At 50.8% G+C, this 19,700-nt stretch overlaps 1 protein-coding gene across 2 annotated transcripts in view; it reads right to left on the bottom strand.

Annotated features, from left to right (window-relative positions):
- Positions 1 to 1,041: 1,041 nt before the first annotated feature.
- Positions 1,042 to 19,700, bottom strand: part of SCLY (selenocysteine lyase) — a 19,056-nt gene continuing 397 nt past the window's right edge. Inside the window, exons 2-12 of one of the 2 annotated variants that reach the window (XM_069083413.1) lie at positions 19,032 to 19,144; positions 16,583 to 16,683; positions 15,834 to 16,011; positions 12,917 to 13,044; positions 11,314 to 11,478; positions 8,928 to 9,034; positions 6,075 to 6,111; positions 4,517 to 4,600; positions 4,016 to 4,118; positions 2,753 to 2,828; positions 1,042 to 1,875 (exon numbers count right to left, since the gene is read on the bottom strand). In XM_069083413.1, coding sequence (XP_068939514.1) covers positions 1,716 to 1,875; positions 2,753 to 2,828; positions 4,016 to 4,118; positions 4,517 to 4,600; positions 6,075 to 6,111; positions 8,928 to 9,034; positions 11,314 to 11,478; positions 12,917 to 13,044; positions 15,834 to 16,011; positions 16,583 to 16,683; positions 19,032 to 19,144 — 1,252 coding nt within the window. In that variant the 3' untranslated portion in view covers positions 1,042 to 1,715. The remainder of the gene's footprint in view (positions 1,876 to 2,752; positions 2,829 to 4,015; positions 4,119 to 4,516; positions 4,601 to 6,074; positions 6,112 to 8,927; positions 9,035 to 11,313; positions 11,479 to 12,916; positions 13,045 to 15,833; positions 16,012 to 16,582; positions 16,684 to 19,031; positions 19,145 to 19,700) is intronic. The other variant, XM_069083414.1, reaches the window with a different exon arrangement.

Raw genomic sequence — 19,700 nt, forward strand, 5'->3', positions numbered from 1 at the left:
GTCTGACAAGGAAAAGGACTGGCTTTCTCCTTCTGCGTCCATGAAGAATTCTAGAGTTCACTCGGACCAAAAGCTGCCTAGGGCCTGGGTCTGGGAAGGGTGTCACGTTCCTGACTGAAGGGTCTGGGAGGCTGTCAAGCAGCCAGTAAGACCTTCCAAAATTCCTGTGCTTCTCACCCCATGGTACTTCCCTCCGTGTCTTAGTACAGGTATTGGGCGTGGCGGATAAAAGGGACACTTCACCAAGGCCTGCCAGAGGAGGGGAATGGGACTGAGCTCCCTCCCTGCTTCTGGCTCTGGAGAATGAGCAGACACTGAGGCAGCTTCCTAGCAAGGAGCCAGACCTGGCCTCTAGACTCTGCTCTGGGGGTTTGGTGAGGGCTTTTCTCTCTGGCCTCAGTTTCCTTCTCCATAAAATAAAGCTGGATCCCAAGATCTGTTCCAGAGGTAACCAACGGCCTAGGAAAGGTTGAGACTGATTCAGAAACTGCCCCACGTTTGGGCTGGGCCAGGCAAGGGGGCAGATGAAAGCTAAACAGGAGCCTCTCCCCGTCCCCAAGGAACTTATAGTCTGGCTGAGCAGAACAGACCAACCATGCAAGGAAGCATGAGCATTTTGGGCTCTTGGGGGTGGGGTGAATTTAATGAAGAATGAATGAATGATTTCGTTGTTCATTCACTCACTCATTGATGAGTACACACCTGAGCAGACAACAAATGATGCTTCCCAGGAACAGGACGAGTCAGGGAAGGGCAGAGCAGAGGAAGGGGAACGAGAGCAGAGCCTTCAAAGATGCTACGATTGGATGGGGCTTGGAAGGGGAAGGGATTGTGAGCAGGGGTGAAAACATCACCTAACCCCCAGAGGGGGCATAAAGCATGGTGTATTGAGAAGCATCTCTGCCCCTGGATTTAAAGCCAGTTTATCTTCTTTGAGTGCAAATTCACAAAGCTTAAGCATTGTGCTCCTGAAATTGAAGACCTTCCTATGGAAAACTACATTTATAAGGCTGAACACATAGGGAAATAAAACAGATAATACTCAGTTCAGAAACCAGACTTTACCATAACGAAGTAGCAGCTGTGAAATTTAAGTTTTGAGTTTCATTCCAAGTTAAGAATTTACTGACTTCAAATTGGGAAAAAAAATCAGTTATCTAAGTCTTGTAACTCAAATTAGTTTTCTGACAATAGGTTGCAAAAGCCTTGATTTGCTCTTTCTAACAAATGGCTGCCTCCCCTACTCCAAACAGGGTGGCCTATGAGGGACTTCAGCTGCATCCTTCCTTATCAGGGTGCATCAGGTACACCTCCATCATTAAAAAGTGTCCCAGGGCTTCTTTCTGTCTGAGTACCCAGAGAGGGGCTGCTATCTCTCTCGTGAAATCCCATGCCTTCTTTCCTGTAAGAAAAGGCAGCCACACAACACATTCTTCTTGGACAACTTCAGAGTGGTCTCAATTATCACACCATCATACGTCAGTAATGCAAGAATGAGAATATACGTTCTAAAATATACATTCATAGATACCATTATCCTATATTTCTTCCATGTTAAATAAAGGATTTCCTAAAGTCTTCCAAGCCTGGTCACTGGGGTTTCCTATGAGTCATGGCAAGCTTTTCTCCACTGCAGCTGGATCCCTGTCCTTATCCAAAGGAAAGATAGGGCCCCTTCTCCACGGCCTCCCCCATGGGGATGGCTGCTCTACATTCTATGAGGCTGAGCTCCTCTCAAGCTGAGTGACCGCCTGCCTCAGGTCCTCCACTGCAAGGTCCACCTCTTCCTTGGTGGTACTCCGGCCAACGCTGAGCCGGAGAGCGTTTTGAGCCACATCTGGAGGGATGCCACAACTAAGTAGGATGGGTGATGGTCTGGAAAGAAAAGCCAGGACAATGAATCCCTTGCTGAGGAAGCATCAACACAGGTCCCCTAACGCACTGACCCAAGAGGAGAAGGGCATTTTTGCACACTGACTTCAGAGGCTGGATGTTCGTATAACTCCTCAAATCATTAACTGTATTGCCTTTCCAGGAGGTCACAACCCCCAACTGTGGCCATAGGAGCAGCCAAATGATTGGACTGAAAGATTCCCTCTCAGCCCCAGATTGGGAAAGGGCTGGGAATTTCTAACCAGCCTGAATGTGATCATCTTCTAAACCCCAGCCCTCATGGGGCTTCTACGGCCCCACGGAAGAGCAGAAGAGGGAGGGGCACTAGGCCACTTGTCTCCTTCCTTCGGGAAGGGATTATTTAATATGGCCCTCACCCGAAGCACAGAAAATCTCAACTAAATCTGATGACCGGCATAGCCGGTCTGGGTGTGCAGAGGCAAGAGCCCCCAAAGCCACCTTTTGTGGTCTTTTAGAGTACTATTACATAAGGCCACTCTCTCAGTACTCCACAATCCTTATTATAGTGACCCTGGAGGGGCAGCGGAGCAGAGTTAGCCTCAGAGTCAGGAAGATCTGAATTCAAGTCCTTCCACTGACAGACACATCCAGGCTGGGTGACCTTGGGCCAGTGCCTTGACTTCTCAGTGTTCCCAAAGGTCATTCTCTGAGGTTGTGAAGTACAGGTAATTTACCCACATGCACCAGCACAAGAGGATTTCCAGACTAGACCAATGAAATCACAGGAAGCGCCCCCAAAAGCCCTTTTCCAGATCTCAAGCCTTCCTCCTCCGTGGTTTTTTATTTCTCCTACATTATTTAATACTAAGAAAACTTCTCGAGAAAGAAGAATACTCACAGATCTCCCTGGTCCGAGTGACAAGCAGCCCCCACACTGGCCAGGAGCGTCCTGCAGTGAGCCAGCACTGCTCGGCCTGCATGAGAAAGAACACACACACACGCATACATGCACACATGCATGCAAATACACACATACACATGCATGTGTACACATATAAACACATACAAATACACCATGCACGTACGCACATACACACAACACATGCAAATACACAGATGTGCACACACATGCACGCACACATGCATGCAAACACACACATAACACACACACAAACACACATAACCAAGTTGTGATGGAAAGGTCGACTTCCCAGGGCAAAAAGGAGACCCTCTGTGCTGTGGAAAGGAGCCCTTCTTTCCACCCCCAAAGCCCTCTGAGAAGCAGGAAAACCATGCCCCATATCCCTTCTAGGGAGCGTGCAGCCCCTCACCCACATGCTTGCCTGTCCTCATCTTTCCCATGCCAGGATCTCACATGCCCAAGCATAGACCTGGGCTCTTTTCCTCTTTGGAAAAGTGGTTTCCTCCGAGGGAGGCCAAAAGCCTGTCAGCCTTGACCTCTACGAAGCCACAAAGGCTTTTCAGGCATCAGCCATTTTAGAGCACCAAGAGTGCAGAGTTTTTGAGTCTAGTTAGAAATCTGACTTTTGCTGTGCCCTGTAAGACCTCCTGGGGAGTCGGTGTGGAGGAGGGGGAAGAGGAGGAGGATTTCTTTGTGTCTGGGAGAGAATCCATTTAAAACTGTCCACAGCAGTGGAGGAAAGGAATGGCAAGATCCAAAGGAATCTTTAAGTTTAATTTTAGCGAAGAGTTCTCATCTTTTATAGGTCCTACTCCCATCAAGTACTTCCTAACAGTTGCTATCAGTGGAAAAATGAACTTCTCTGGATTCTGGGCCACTTTATTTCCTTTCCCAACGTCCAATGCAATGCTAATGGGCCATGGGTAGGAGAACACCATGTAAAAGCAGAACGTCACTTCAAGACTGAGCCCCAAAAGGTAAAAGACAGATAGCAGAAGAGAGAAAAATGGGAGGAGCTTTCACTGAGCCGTACCACAGAGAAGCAGACAGAATGGACTGGTCTCTCCATGGTGCCCAGGGAGGAGCAGCTTATGGATTCAGGGGAGGTCTGGCTATGACCCAGCTTACTGCCAAAGCAGTAAGTTGGCCCAGGGCAAATGCACCAGGAAAGATGATATGTGTGAAAGCGGGGTCGTGACTGGGCAATGTAGGGATGGGGGTGGGGTGCCCCAAAGTCACCTTGCAGATATGGACCACTGATGGAAAAGTTGCAGGTATTAGGGAGACGATCAGAGCCTGGGAACAGGCTGTTCAGGTGGATTCCCTTCTTTTCAAACACAGCCTAGAAAGACAGGAAATATTCAGGAAATTCAGGTTCCAAGGGAACCAACCTCTCTGGCTTAAACACAAAACACAGAAAACAGACATCCACTCATCAAAAGGAAAGGGCCTATTTACGAGGGCAGATCGAGTGGGAAGGAACTCACTGGCAGTGGTGGCTGGCCTGGGCACACACCTACCCACTCCCCCATCCCCTCCGGGGCCTCTGCTTCTAGCTTCACCCTCCTCTTTGTCTCCATCTCTGTTCATTACTCTAATGACTTCCTTAATGAGTTTCTCAGGCTGTATTTCAAATCAAGACAAGCTCTTGAACCAAGAATGGCCCCACCTCTCTCCTGCTCCCTTTCGGGGCCACCCTTCTCACCCTCCCCCATGGAGGGCCCCTGCACCAGCACTCACCTGTAGCCTCTCCTCCAGGTAGTCTCGGATTTTTTTCATGTGGGCCTCATAAATGTCACAGTTCTTATTCACCAGCTCTGCTGCCTACAAACACAGAGAATACAGTGGCCAACGCTGCTCACTACTCCAAGCCCTGCCTCGCAGCTGTGCCACACCGGCCATCAGCTTGAAATCATACACTACTTTCTTAAAAAATGGAGACAGTTCTTTAAATGACAGCCAGACAAGTCAGGTTCAAAGAGTAGAGGTTAAAACACAAGATACTAATTTAAAAGTTTAAATTTATAAAGGAGAAAAGGGAAGGAAGGAAAATAAAGGAAGAAAAGAAGAAAAAAAGGAAGGAAGGAAGGAAGGAAGGAAGGAAGGAAGGAAGGAAGGAAGGAAGGAAGGAATGAAGGAAGGAAGGAAGGAAGGAAGGAAGAACCTTCCCCATGGCTATGACATTCGAGTCACTTATCAGAACTTGCTTAAGCCCCAGACAGGTAAACTCAGTGCACCCATCAGTCTGTCAGCTCTCCCCCACCCCTCCCTCATGAGCTGTGTATTTAGCAAACTCTCCAACAATACAGTTTCTAAACCTAGACGCATTCATGTTTCCCCTGCACAGAGAGCTCAGCATGAAGCTTCACACCATCACCACTAGCCAGGAAGACAAAGGGTTAAATTTTCTATCACTGAAACACTGGAAGCTTATGCTGAATGTACAAGGGACTATGTGCAAAGTAATTTTTACTCAAGTGGTTATCAAGGCATGGACAGTGGAGAACTAAAGGGCAAGATACAAGAGGTGATTTTACACAAGAACCACACTGAAGTTTATAAAAAGTGCCTTCGCATCTCACAGGATCTCAAATTTCTAAGCAAAGTGAACATTGTCCCAAGTCTCCTTGTATCCAGTAGGTGCTTAATAACTGTGTGTTGGATCTTGACAGGCTGTACCCTCTGCTCTCCCAGGGTCTACAGCACCTCCAGGTGCACCAACTCTACAAACAGAAAAGTGGCTAGTGAAGAGGCGGCCTATTCTGGAGGTCTCTCGAGAACAGAAATGGAGGCAAAAACCTTAGCACTAAAAACGAAGAGCCCAGGCAATGCCCGCTGTCCCAGCAAGTGCACTGTGGGCCCCCAACCTTCTCCTGTGGCCTTTGACCATGTCTACTCTCATGGTTACTCAGGCTCCTGAGAAATGGAATTCCCTTATATACAGGGACTTTGGGATGCAGCTCTTTTCACTTAGAGGACCGGAACCACTCTATGAATGTGGTCTTTCTGCATCTCTAGGCTATACCTTTAGGGCAGGTACATCCCTAAATGGGATCTGGGAAAACTGAAGAAGAGATAAATTATGTAACACGTCCTATGAAACCAAGTACATTGGCAACAACTCAAATCAACTCAACAAATGTTTATGAAATCACCTGGATTTCAGTAAAATTCACTCGACATTCCTCAGACCACCCTAACCCCCCTCTTGTACTAAGTCTGTCCATCTAGAGGGGTTTTCCAGGGCCAATACACACTGGTGGTAGCCTCCAGAAGAATCAAGGATCTTCTTCCTTACCTTTCCAAGCCCAGCAATCATGGGAGTATTCTCAGTCCTGAAAAAAAGGACATATTCAATATTAAATCCCCCGTGAGAATACAAAACAGTAGTCCTGATACAGCATTTAATTCTAGGAGCAAAGTACCTTTAGATGAAGTTTATATTAAAATCAATTAATTTCATTAACATTAAAAAAAAAAAACCATTAACCACATACCACACAAAGCCAAGATTCTCCGTTTGCATCAATGCAGAGCAAACCTGCTGCCATGCGCTGCCTCCCAGGCAGGGCTGGTACATCCCTGCTCTCCAGAGCCTCCTCGGCTGCTAAGTGAGCACCCTCCTTCCCTCTCCCAGGAAGGACCCCTGTCAGGCTGTGTCACTTGTGGATCTCTTTGAAACGTGTTCACACTGAAACTGGATCTCAGGAGAGCTTTTCTCTCTAGTGCTAGAAGGAAAGTGGCTTCCCTTGTTAGAGGATCTCTGGGCAACAAGAAGCAGGAGGAAGATGAGAGGGTTGGTGAAAGACGGAAACAAAACAGAGGGGCTGGAAATCTTTCCTGGCCTTGAGGCAAAGCCCAATTTAGTCTTTTTATGGCCATTCAGGGGAATGGGCAGGGAGAGGGTGTGTATGAACGATCTGGGCACACAGCTGAGTGGGGAAAGGAATGGGGACTGGACCAAATCTCATGAACAGCTCTCTTATTTTAATTTTCAAAAAGTTAACAGCATTTATTTCCTCTTCCTCCCCCCTCCCCTCACTGAAAAATAAGGGGAAAAACCTTTTAAAACAAATATGCATTGCCAAGAAAAGTCTGTTCCCCAGGTCATTCTGCACCCTCTCCATCGGGAGGTGGGCAGTGGACTTTGCCCGGGATCTCTGCACTTGGGCTCTGTCCCAGTGTGGAGCAGAGGTCTGCAATCTATTCAAGCTTCCTGTTAACATGTTCACTGTCCCGTGCGTCCAATGAGCCCTGATGTGTCCTTTCTCTGGGTATTATGCACCAAGAGTGTGTGAGGTTATTTGACTGGAGATCTTGGAACACAACCATCCTGAACAATTAAATCTCCAGCCACGCAAAGGGCCAAAGAAAGGCAAACAGTGGGCGTAAGCCCAGCACAGCAGGGAAGCGAAGACAACCAGCATTGTGACATGATATCAAGAAGACGTATGAGCAGAAAATTCAATGGTCCAGATGTGGACAGAGAGGAGGAAGCCCCACAGCCCTCAGTGGCCTTAAGAGGCACATGAGAAGCCCAAGGGAGAGGAAAGCAGGACCTGGGGAGCTCCTAGGTGGAGAGCTGGGAGGACAAACTGAACCAGAAACAGCCTCAGAGCTGTGGTGGTCCAGGGCCTGCCCCTGCCCATGGGTGGCTGGAGGGAGCCCCACCCAGGGGCAGAGTACACCAACCCGAGAGGCAGAAAGTGGGTGATGTGACTCTACCTTGCCTGTGCCTAGAGCCCATGCAAGGTTCATCTGCAGAGATCCAGCCAGAGAGAAGGAAGGTTCAGCCAAAGCCTGAGTCTTCCTCCCTAAAGTCGGGAAATTAAATTCCAAAGGGACTAAGACCTTTAGCAGACCTGTCAGGCTGAATTGGGGGCAGCATCCCGCCCTAGCCCAGGCCGGAGGCCACAACGGAGACTGAGACAAGGGGCAGAGGGGGAGGAGGGACACGGGGCAATGAAAACATTAACTTCTGGGTCCCTCTGCATGTGCACGCTGGACCAGCAGCAACAACGAATCCCTCTGTAAAGCTACAATTCTTTCTTTTTGTGGGATTTAGGCAGGACTTGAAGGAAGCCGGGCAGAGTTGGAGAGCACTCAAGGCCTCCGACAGCCAGAGAGTGAGCCAGTAGAAGATGGGGTCTTGTTGGTGGGACATCGAGGGGGCCAAGAGTATTGCGGAGGCAGGGGCTGGAAGAAGATGGCAGGGAGGGGATGGGTGGGGGAGGGCCGGACTATGAAGGATTTTCTATTTGGTCCTGGACGAGATAGGGAGCCACAGAGCGACAAAGTGTCATCTGGGCACTTTGGGACGGTCACTTGGGCATCTGAACGGAGGCTGGGCTGGAGTAAGGAGAGGCCAGAGGAGGGCAAGAACAAGCAGGAGCATCCTTCTCTTGGGCGGTGGGAGCCCAGACTCCAAGGCTGCAGCGAAGGTGGGCTGCCCTGACCAGCGGAGCGCCACCCCTCTCTCCGGCTCAGACCTTTCAGTCTGTGAGCGTCTGCTGGAACCGCTCTGCTCCCCCCAGGCCTCCTCTGGTGCCTGCTCCCACACTTCTCCTTCCTCCGGAGGCAGAACAAGGGACTTTGATGCCAACATTCCCTGCTCTGTACAAAGGCTCTTATGGGCTCTGTGGCATTCTCCAGGGAGGAGCTAGGCCGTACACAGCGCGGCTTGGGAACGAAGAGGCAGCCACAGAAACGCCAGCCCCTCTTCCTCGGTGGGTTAGGAATTACTCAAGAAAAAGAGCCGGGACTAATTAACTCAGTCACCGGCGGTGAACTGCCCTTAGAACGCGTGGATCCTGCGGCAGCTCAGCGACCAATGAATATTTATTCACGAAAAGTTCAGTGGTTCTAACTCTCAAAATAAAAGGGTCAAACAGAGAGCCCCGGAGACGTGCCGAGAGAGCCCAGCCGGGGGCAGGCGGGAGCGGACCTGAGCTCGGGCCTCCCTGGGGTCCAGCCCCTGGCTGGGCTCTGTCTCCCTTAGGGAAGTGCTCCTACTGGGCACCCACCTATCCACGCGCGCAGCTCCGACGGGAGCTCCTTCCCGCCCCTGATGCCCGAGGGAAACAGAAACATCAGACAAGGCCCGTCGCCCCCACGGGTAGCTGGCCCGGCCCGGCCCTCCTGCCCGCCTCACCCTGGTCGGAAGTTCCACTCCTGGCCGCCTCCAAACAGCATGGGGCGCAGCGGGGTGCCGACGTCCAGGCCGCGCACATAAAGGGCTCCGATCCGGGGGCCGTAGAACTAGGAGGAAAAGGCATCGCGTCGAGGCTACGGAAGCGCATCCCTGCATCCCGACAATCGGGAAATGTAAGGGGACCCCGCAGCAGACGCGCCCCTGCCCTTCGCGAGCCCACCGAGATGGTGGGTCCTAACGAGCCGCAGCACTAAAGGCATGTGCGGGCTGGGGCGCAGCAGAGACACCCCAGAACTCAGGGAAGAGGGCCTTAAAAGGCCACCCCGCTACCCACACCCTGTGACCCTGACGGACCTGGGAGGGGGCGATCATGCTCTCTCTCCCTGCCCCCCCCCCCTCCCGCCGCCCTTCTCCCTCTCTGCCAAAAGCCTCCTGACTGGCCTTAGTAACAATTTAGTTCTTCAAAATGGTGGGAATTCTCTTGAGGATCTGAGTCTCCCTAACAAGGATGGAGATGGGGGGGGGGGCGGATTTTGAGAGAGGAGGGGAGAGCAGGGTGTAGTCAGTGACCCACCTCCCCACCTCCTTCATTACGGAAGCGTCGGTGCCTAAGACTCCAGAATCGCCCCACCCAAAGACTAAAATCCTTTGGGGGAATCATCCCCCAAAGACAAGAAAATTGTAAAGAACAGAATTCCAAAGATACCGAGGGAAACCGTTTCAATGAGGACTTGATTTTGCTTCTTTTGTCTCAGCCAAAGAGAACTATCTTTGGTTCGGAAAGGAGAGAACTAATGCCGTCAGCAAGGAACTCGTGCCTGATACAAACTAGGGGACAGTAAGCCAGCACCCCCACTTCCCGGGATGAATTCAAGGCCCCTGCCTGGCTGAACGACAGCCCTGGGTGATAGAGCTGCAGGGCGCCCGCCTAGCCGCTCGTGAAGAGCGGGAGTGTGTGCGGTCTGGGGAAGCTCGTTTAGAACCGGAGGGGGGCCCCAGGTTTGGAGAAGGACTAGGCGGCTCTGAATTACAAATCAGGGAAGAGAAGGGCTGCACACCGCGGCCAGGGAGCGGGGCTTCCCTTCCAGGGAAAATTCTGAACCTAGCTGCTGTAGGCATGTGGAGAAGAAGGCTTAACTCCTCTTAGAGCGAAGGGACTCTCAGCTCCGCGAGGTTTTATAGGGACGGAGTTTACCTGGATTTAATCAAAGCATTTGACACTCCTGGATGCTGTTCTTATGGAGGAGGAGAGGTTAGGCCAAGGCCATAACAGAATTAGGACCGGCTGGCCAGCCCTAGAGGGGAATTCCCGGTGGGTCAGAGTTAACCTGGAAGCAAGCTCAGAAGGGCACAGAGTGTATGGGATCCAGGGCTGGTCTTGGAGCCAGGAGACCTGAGTGCACATATGCCTCTGGCCACTTCCCATCTGTGTGGCACTGGACAAGCCTCAGTTTCTTCATCTGTGAAATGGGGATCATAACAGTCCCTGTGCCATGAGGTTCAAGAAAGAATGATTTTAAGGGCTCTGAACATTTTTTTTTTTAAGCAATCGGGATTAAGTAACTTGCTCAAGGTTACACGGCCAGTTATTTCTGGGTGTGGTGCTGAGTATCTGAGCCCGGATTTGATCCAGGTCATCCCAACACTGGAGCCGGTGCTGTTACTCGCTGTGCTACCTGGCCGCCCCGCTCTGAACATTTTAAACTCCCGCCTATCAACTATTATGTACTTGGATGAGCTGGAACATTGGGTCAGATCAAATGAAACCCAGAATTTCCGATTCCAAAGGCAGTTGGTCCATCAGTCATCATTTATTAAGTGCTTACTATGTGCTAAGTAAGGTTCAAAAGGCTCAGGGAAAAAACAAAAAACTGCTGCCCCTTCCCCAGCGAGCCCCCCATTCTAATAGAGGAGAAAACAGAAATAAGAATGTACAAAACCACTCTGTTCCATTGTCTCTCTTCAAATGAGATGAAATTCAAGAGGAGAAAATGCCCCAGCCCCGGGCCTGAGTCTTTCAGGTTTCTTCCAACCCTAAGTCTGTGATCCCAAGAACATGACCGGATCCTGGTGCCACCGGGATGGAGGCAGGCCCAGATTCTCTTTCCTTTTTGGTGTGACCCCAGGGCTCTGCTACAAAATCTCCTAGTGAGAAACAGCTCCAGTTTGCATCGGCTACTAAAGTGATCAGCCAAAGGCAAAGCAGAAAACTGAATTGTCAACATGGGTTTTCCTTCCCAATCACCACATACAAGAAGGTGACAAAAAGCAGTGTCCTGCTGCTCCACTTATTTTTAAATTAGGGCCTGGAGAATGACTCAGCCTCTACAGAACACATGTGAAGTGGCAAAGGGCCTCGAGTGCACCAACAGTGGGGAGGCCTTACCTTGTGGCCAACGATGGTTAGATAATCCACTCCCAGTTCCTGCACGTCCACACGCCTCTTCCCCAAAGCCTGGGCTGCGTCCGTGTGCACACGGACGCCTGGAAGCCCGGAGGCCACCCGTTTCTGGTTCAGGGCTTTGATCCGGCGACTGATTTCAGAGACAGGCTAAAATGGGAAACAAAAGAGGACTGGACTTGACATGGCTGTGGTCCCATCAGGCCTGGATGAAAGCATTCAGAAGCAGGGCTCATCATTGGACCTAAACTACTGGAAAACCAGAAAGCAGACTGGCAGGAATTAGGTTCAGACCACCACCTCACACCACATACTAAGATACATTCCAAATGTATACATGAATTGTATATAAAAGATCACATCATAAACAAATCAGAGGAGCAAAGAAGAAATTAACTTTTGGGACTGTTTACTTAGGAAGAGTTCATGACCACACAAGTGATATTGTCTTTAGAATCAGGGTTAAAGTAAGATGAAATGGAGGATTTGGACAGCATAAAATTAAAAAAGGTTTGGTACAAACAAGACCAATGTAGCTAAAATTAGAAGAAAAAAAATACCTGAAGAAAAAAGTCTTTGCAGTACATCTCTCTGATAAAGGTATTTCTAAGATTGAAGCAGAGGTAGCCCAGTGGATGGAGCACTGGACCTAGGGTCAGGAAGCCCTGAGTTCAAATGTGAGCTCAGACCCTGGGCAAGTCACTTAACCTATTTGTCTCAGTTTCCTTATGTGTAAAATGGGGACATTAACAGCACTCACCTCACGGGGTTATGAGGAACAATGAGATAATAACTGTAAAGCACTTAGCACAGGGCCTGGCATAGAGCCAGCACTTAATAAATGTTAGATATTATTATTGTATATAAGGAACCTAAATTTATAAGAATAAGAGCTATTTCCCAATAGATAAACAGTCAAAGGATACAAACAGGCTCAAATCACTGTTAACCAGAGAAATGCAAATTAAAGCAACTCAAAGGTTCCACCTTGGATTGGCAAAGTTGACGGAAAAAAGGAAAATGGCCAATGTTAGCAAAACCCGGCACACGAATGCACGAATGGTGAGGCTGTGAAAATTCAATAATGTTCCCCAGCTCTGTCCAATAAATCAGTCATCAAACATGTATTAAGACACCTACTATGTGCCAGGCACCCAAAATGTTACTAAGCTGCTCATATCCTTGCAGGTAGAGATGCCGATATTCGGCTTATTCCCCAAAAGACAGAAGAAATAAGAAGGCCCAGAGATACAAAGATGTTTACAGCAACTCTGTCTGTGGTGGCAAAGAGATGAAACCTGAGGGAATGCCCATCAGCTAGGGAAGGCATATGGTTGTGCCATCACTGATGACGGAGGTGGTTTCAGAAAAACCTGACACAGAGTGAAGTGAGCAGAACCAAGAGAAGACTCATTCAAAACCAGTAACATCATAAATGGGATCAGCATGACAGCCATGATTCCACAGGGCCATCCATGAAGCACGGGCCTGGCTCCCGAAGGAGAGGTGGGAGGCTCAAGAGGCAGAACAAGGCAAAGTGAGAGTCTCCTTCCTCAAATCACCAACTTTCCCCCAAAGACTCTCTTACCATGATAACACCAGTCTCGTTATTGGCCAGCATGATGGTCACAAGACAGGTAGTGGGTCGGACAGCTGCAAGGACATCGTCGGCTTCTGCCTGACCACTTAGCTTAGACACAGGGACAAAGGTGACTTCTGTGGTGAATGACACAAGGGTTACAGTTAACGTCCTGATCATGTCTCCTGAAGACACATCTAGTCCTGTTACTTCCTTGTCCATCCCTGAAGCCTACCAAATTAAGCTCATCTGCCTTCGAAGATGTCTCCTCCCCCTCCCACCCCAGCCTTATTATGTTTGACTGGACTCTGTCCACACCCCCCTCCTATCACAAGGAGAGCTCTGTCTCTTGAATGTTTCCTGCATTCCAACCTGGGTCTTTACTCCCCTGTTCCCTATGCGAGAATGTCCTCCCTCCCCTTCTTTCCTGGATTTCCTACATCTTTTAAAGCCTACTTCAAATCCTACCTTCAAGGTGAGGCCTTGCCTGACTTCCCCTCTTAGTAACAGCTGCTGCCCTGAGGCCTCTAATGGCACTGGGTCATGTAATTACTCTCTAAAGCAGCTGACACCTAATTTTTGGTATTTTGGTATCTATGCTTCCTCACTTTATAAAATGAGGGGGTTGGACCCATTGATCTCCAACATCCGTCCAAGCTCAAAAAAAAGAGCCAAGGAAGCACCTAATATGTGCCAGGCCCAGTCTCCCATGAGAGAAGAGGCTTGTCTTGTATAAACTCCAAACTTCCACCGTATCTCTCATAAGTGCTCTGCACACACTTTGTTCAATGTTTGCTGAATAAATGAATGAATGAACAGACGAACAAAATGTCTCACAAGGATGGGCAGCTTCTTCAACAAAGTTTCATTCCGTGAAGGTTTAATGAATTGTGCCAAATGTTATACATGAACTGGGAACGTTTGATAAACTCAAGATCACAGAATGATGGGAAAGGGAATCATCATTTAACAAAAACTGCTAGGAAAACTGGACAGCTGAACGGCCAAAAGGGGTTACATCCCAGCTCACACCTCACAGGACAATCAATCCAAGAGGATCAAATCCAAAAAAAAATCTAAATATTTGTTAGTCATGAAAAGTTAGAGACACATGAAATTCCATCAATCAGACCTGCAGAGAGGTGGAAAAGTTTTATCTATGCAACAAACAGAATAAATTATAGGACACAAAAATCGATCTAATTAAATTAAAATAATTTTTAGAAACCAAAAGCAAGGCATCCATGATAAAAGGAGAGACAGATTTGGGGAGAAACTCGCTGTAACATTTCTGACAAAACCTGACTTTTTAAGCGCAAACATCTAAAAGTATGAGGAGGAGGAGGATTAGCTAAGAAGGCCAGCTGCCCTGCATCTATGCTTTATGTGTCCCTGGGGGCCTAGGCTGTCTCTGGCCTCGTTGTGTGCCCAGTACTTGGCACAGGCTTGTGCACAGAGGAGGCACCTGCTGACTACCTCCTCCTTCCCTGCTGTAAGTTCATCACATGTGTGATGACACATTCATGTGTCCCAATCTGGGCACATCTCAGTGACTCCCCCCCAACTTTCCTGCCTGTCAGCGGCACTACAGCCCCATGACCTCAGGCATTGAGGACTGGGCCTTCTCCTTCCTTCCATAACCCTTCGGAGGCAGTCTGTCAGACCTTCCTCTGAGATGTCTTTGGTGACCATCACTCTTCTCCAGCCCAGTGCAGGCCTTTAGCACCACACCCCTCAGAACTTCCTTTGTGGTACTCCTGGCCAGCCTCACTGACATCACCCAGGCCTTCCTGGCCCCCACATTGGTCATTAGGGCCAGACTGACCTTCCAGTTTCATTTAATCTCTCATCTCCCCAAAGCCACAAGGGGTCCTAATTTCGAAAGCAGTTTAAAAAGTAAAAGGTGGATGGATCCCTGAAGCTGACCTGTTCTTAGCCTTTATTTCACAGACAAGGACTTCGGGGGCTAAGAAGAGAAGGACCCTGCCAGGCTCTAGACCAGCCTCCCTGGTCTGAGGGCCCATCACCCCTTTCACCCTAAGATGTGTTTCCTACTATTCCTGCCTCCCTGCCCCCAGGATTCCCAGCCCAAGCTCATCTCCCTCCTCCCTGAACTCCCAGGATGGCTGCAGGTCACCATGGTCAACTGTGTGTGTGTGTGTACACCTGCCTTGCCTTCTCTCCAGTCTAGACTGAAAACTCCTCAAGGGGAAGGGCAGGTGGATGTGCCCTCACCTTTAGGGTGGGGTTAGGGGAAAAGATGCTAAGGTTGTCTTGGGCCAGATGGAGGGAACTCAAGTCCAAGGCCAGGACTCCTCTTGTCCTGCTCAGTCTACCTGGGGATGCCCCAATCACTAGCCTGCCAGGCTCACCATCAGGTGATATGTGGTGCTAATGAATCTATCCATCAAAGCCTTGATTGAGTGCCTGTAATAAGTCAAGCCCGTGCTAGGCACTGGGGACTCAAAGACAATATAAAACCAGGCCCTGCCTTCTAGGAGCTGACAGTGTATCAGAACAGATGCCATGGACACATGCAGATACAAACCAAATAAATACAAAATAATTTGGGTGAGAAGAAAAATCAGGGTGAGGCTCGGGCAGGTACGGAGCTCAGCAGGAAACTAGGAGTCCTAGGGAGAAGGGGGAGGAGGGACAGCCAGTTCAAAGGCACACAGAGAAGAAGAGCCAGAAGGCCAGGGTGACTATTTAACTTGCCTAAGCCTGAAAAGGTGGGGTGCAACAGGCTGAGAAGGCCTTGAAATGCCAAGAGGAGTCCATCTTTGGTCCTGGGGCAATGGGGAGCTTCTGAAGCTTCTGGAAGAAGAGAGGGCTTAGGAAGGTCCCTCTGGCAGCTGTATAGAGAGGGCCAGAGTATCGGGGGAGGCTGACCTGACCATCTGCTGTGGCCTCAGCTTGAGCTCACCTGCCACACCCTCTTTCACAAGCTGTTCCAGGGGCAAACGGATGGAATCATGCTCCACGGTACACGTGATGAAATGTGGCTTGGCCCCGCTGGCTTGCTGCTCGGCAGGCCAATCCCCTTCCGACCTCTGGCTTTCTTGGAACAGTTTCACGGTGGAGTGGATCACCAAGTTGTTTGCCTGCCATGAGGCCAGAGGGCAAGAGTAGAACAGATCACAAAACGCTCCCGGTGGAGAGTCTGTCTGCTGCTTAACATGCCTGGGACCTTGGGGCCCTGGAGGCTGTCTAGTGCCATTTTACAGAGGAAGAAACTGAGCCCAGGGAGAAGATGCGACTGCAAGCCCCAGAGGCCATCTAGTCCATGGTCCCCTTCCCCCTTGACAGAAGAGGAAACTGAGGCATGCCCCCCCCAGCCTTCTTTCTTTCCACACTCTCAAGGCTCTCGCCAAAGGGCTGCTCTGTTTTACTTGCCCCCTCCCACCCCAGTGACTTTGTTCGCATTACTCCCTGGGTCTCGATGCCTTCCCACCTCCTCATCCTGCTGTAAAGCCCACATTCTGTGTCTTAGCCCATCATTAAACTGGAAGCTCCATAAGTTCAGGAGCTCTCCCTTATCTGTAGTTACCTCTAGCCCAGTGCTTGGTACACCCTAGCTACTTAATATAGATTTGCTGAATTAACGGCATTATCTCTCTGACTCTGAACAACACTTATTACCCACTGAAGCAAGACTGTGTTTAAAGTCCTTACCTCTGTTCCCCCTGAAGTAAAGATTATATCCTGGGGCTTTCCGCCGACCATCTTTGCCAAGTTTTCTCGGGCTACATTGATCATATCCTTGGCCTTTCTGCCTTCAAAAAAAATCAATAAAAAACAATAATTGCCATAAAAAGCCAAGTCAAAAGGAATCCTTAGAGGCAGAATCAGTGGACATGACCCCCTGCCACTGGAGACTGGCCCTCTGGCATGACCCTCTCCACCCTCAGTGTGAGTGGCATGTCTGCCCTGGCACAGGGGCATTTCCATGCCACAATGAGGTGCCAGAGGGCTGGGGATCGAAGAGGGGATCCCATCAAATGGATGTAAATCCAGGGGACAGCAGGTGCCTTCAAGGTCAATGTCCATCCAGTGGCCTGGATGCTTCTCTGGTCACAGTGAGTGCAGACCAGCTCCCAGCGAATTACTAAAAATGATGCTATTTCATTTAGTCGAGTAACAAGAGCTATCCAAGGAGAAGAGGTTGGAGCCCCCATAATCCCTTTGGGTTTGGCTTTCTTTGGCCCAGCCAATGCCCCTGCCCTGATAGAAGTTGGTACTCCACTGGCCACACTTACATTTCAGCTGGGGCCCTCCCTCAGACTTCAGACAAAGACATACACACACACACACACACAGGTGCATGTGCACTCTCATTTTCATGGTGCTTTTGCACACATGGTCCTTATTTTACACACTAGACAAACATCTGATTCTAAGTGCTCTCCCGGCCGGGGCCCAAAAGCACAGCTGGCCTTTGGGGCATTCCCAGGTGCTGCCAGTGTAGACCCCAAGGGCCCTTTCCAAAGGGAAATGTAGCCAGCCACCCAGGGAGTGTGCAGTACAGCTGATAAGGCTCCACGACTGAACAGTGTGAAATAACTGATAACCTGGGATTAGGACAGAAACTGGAGTTCATTCCATGGCAGGAAATCCACCTTCACTCCTGCTTTCAGTGGTATCGTAGACCCTGAGGACCTGAGTTCAGATCCTGCCTCAGACACTTGCTAGCTGTCAGGAGGGCCCAATGAGATGACCTGTGTGCATCACTGTGCAACCTTGGGAGCTACAGAAATGCTTGCTCTAGTTTTTTACTTTAAGGAGGCTGAGTCGGAGCAGAGAGGAGTCAGTACACTCAAGGGCCAGCTCCATCAGCTATCAGCTGGGCATGACCTGCTGGAGTCTCAGTTTCCCTATCTGTAAAACAGTGATAACACTTGCCAGACCTCACTGACCAGGTACCACAGAAACGGGAGCATGTCATCAGGCCTCCCCTAGAGCAGCCAGTTCTGGGTTCCACTTCCCACAATGAAAACCCCTTTCACCAGCATTCAATTCGCTGGGCTAAATCTGATTAGACAAAGTTCCAGGCAGTGTGGAGCTGACCTAAAATGGTGATGCTGGGCAAGGTCTGGGCCAGCGGCTGGGGAAAGCTGCCAGACAGACCGAGAAGAACATTAATGAGTGACCAGCAGTGGGCCCTGGACTGCCTTTGGGGACCAGGATCCAGGGAGACTCGTGTCCCTGAAATGCTTTAGGTGTTAGATGTCTAACTTTAGAAAATTTATCTCTGTTGTTCTCAACTGCAAACATTGAAATAAAGCAAGTGAATCAGGCTGATCTCCCAAAACGGAACCCAGATGAGCCTGAATTAAGTCAGGAGGCCTGACTTAGGTCACAATGTCCAAGATTCTTCCATTTACTTAACTTTCTATAATAACCAGATGTCTTAGAGTGAGACTGAAACTCAACATCTAACCGCAGAGGTGACAGATCAACTATTCCCAAATGCAGAAACCTGACTGGACTTCAATAAGGGTACATATAGCTGAAACTGAGCAGTGAAAAGAACCCTGGTTCTGGAGTCACAGGGCCTGGGTTCAAATCCTGCCTCTGGCCCTTATAGCTGTGTGAGCTCAGCCATGTCAGGTGAGCAGCCCAGGCCTCGTCTTCCTCGGCTATAAAGACATTGAACCAGATACGGTGGGGCCCCTTCTGAGTCTACATCTAGGATCCTAAGCTTTTCCTGGTACAGAGACCATCAAAGAAATGATACAGTAACAATGAGTGCCAAAGGACGGCCAGCGGGAGATCAGCATCAGCGGAGGGAGTAGCCAGGCAGGGACATCTTGTGTCCATCCCAAGACCAGGACTTTGTGAGACAGGGAGCCTTCGGCCAGGCACAGCGCCCAGCTGGGCTGGACAGAGGCTGCAGAGCCTTAAGCGGGCCGCCCCCGGGCCTGGGGCTGGGCTGGACAGAGGCTGCAGAGCCTTAAGCGGGCCGTCCCCGGGCCTGGGGCTGGGGCTGGCCAGACCCTCGGAGGCTGCAGGCCCGAGGAGCGGGTCCGAAGCAGAGGGGCCGCAGGCAGGAGGCGGCTCTCCCTCTTCAGTGCCCAGAACGCTGGGCTGCGGCCGTGTCCGATCTCCCAGGGCGGTGCCTCACCTGCCGGGTACGCGCTGCTGGGGTTCCCCCAGGCCTCCCGCATGGCCTCCGTCACGGCCTGCACCACCTCGGGCTCCAGGGGAGTGGTGGCGTTGTAATCCATGTACACTTTTCTACAAGATAACAAGACAGGGCTCGGGCGGAGACACGCAGGTGCGTCACCCAGGGCACCGGCACTTCGGGGCGGATGACAGCTCCATGGCATCGGCCGGGCGCTGACCGCGGGGCTGGACACGGCCCGCACCCCAGACCCAGGCAGTGAGAGGCCAAGACTCCACCGCGCGGGGCCAGGGTGGGGGCTGACCTTCCTGAGAGACCCCCAGCAGTGCCAGGGGGCAGGGATGCCCTTGGCGGGGTGCGGCCCCCACCCGCGGGCCCACGATCTCAGCTCGGCGGGAGCCCGTTCCCCGGAGGCGTCGGACGGCGGCCCCGCCTCTCTCCACGTGGCCTTCTCCTTCATGCTGGGAGGATGGGGGGGCGGGGAGCCTAGCGCCCCTGCCCCCCCCCGGGCCCCAGGGGGGGCGACCAGCCTCCCCCCACCCCCCACCTCCCAGGCTCTAAGGCCCCGCCTCCGGCGCTCGCTTCCCTCCCGGCCCGGCCCGGTCCCGAGGCTCCTCTGAGGCCTCCGGAGGGCCCGTCCTGGGTCACCGAGTCCCGGGGCCTCGGGCC

Source organism: Petaurus breviceps, unplaced genomic scaffold (genome assembly GCF_028583685.1).
Source record: "Petaurus breviceps papuanus isolate PSGF00001 unplaced genomic scaffold, PetGlider_PUasm1.0 173, whole genome shotgun sequence".
Classification (NCBI taxonomy): Eukaryota; Metazoa; Chordata; class Mammalia; order Diprotodontia; family Petauridae; genus Petaurus; species Petaurus breviceps.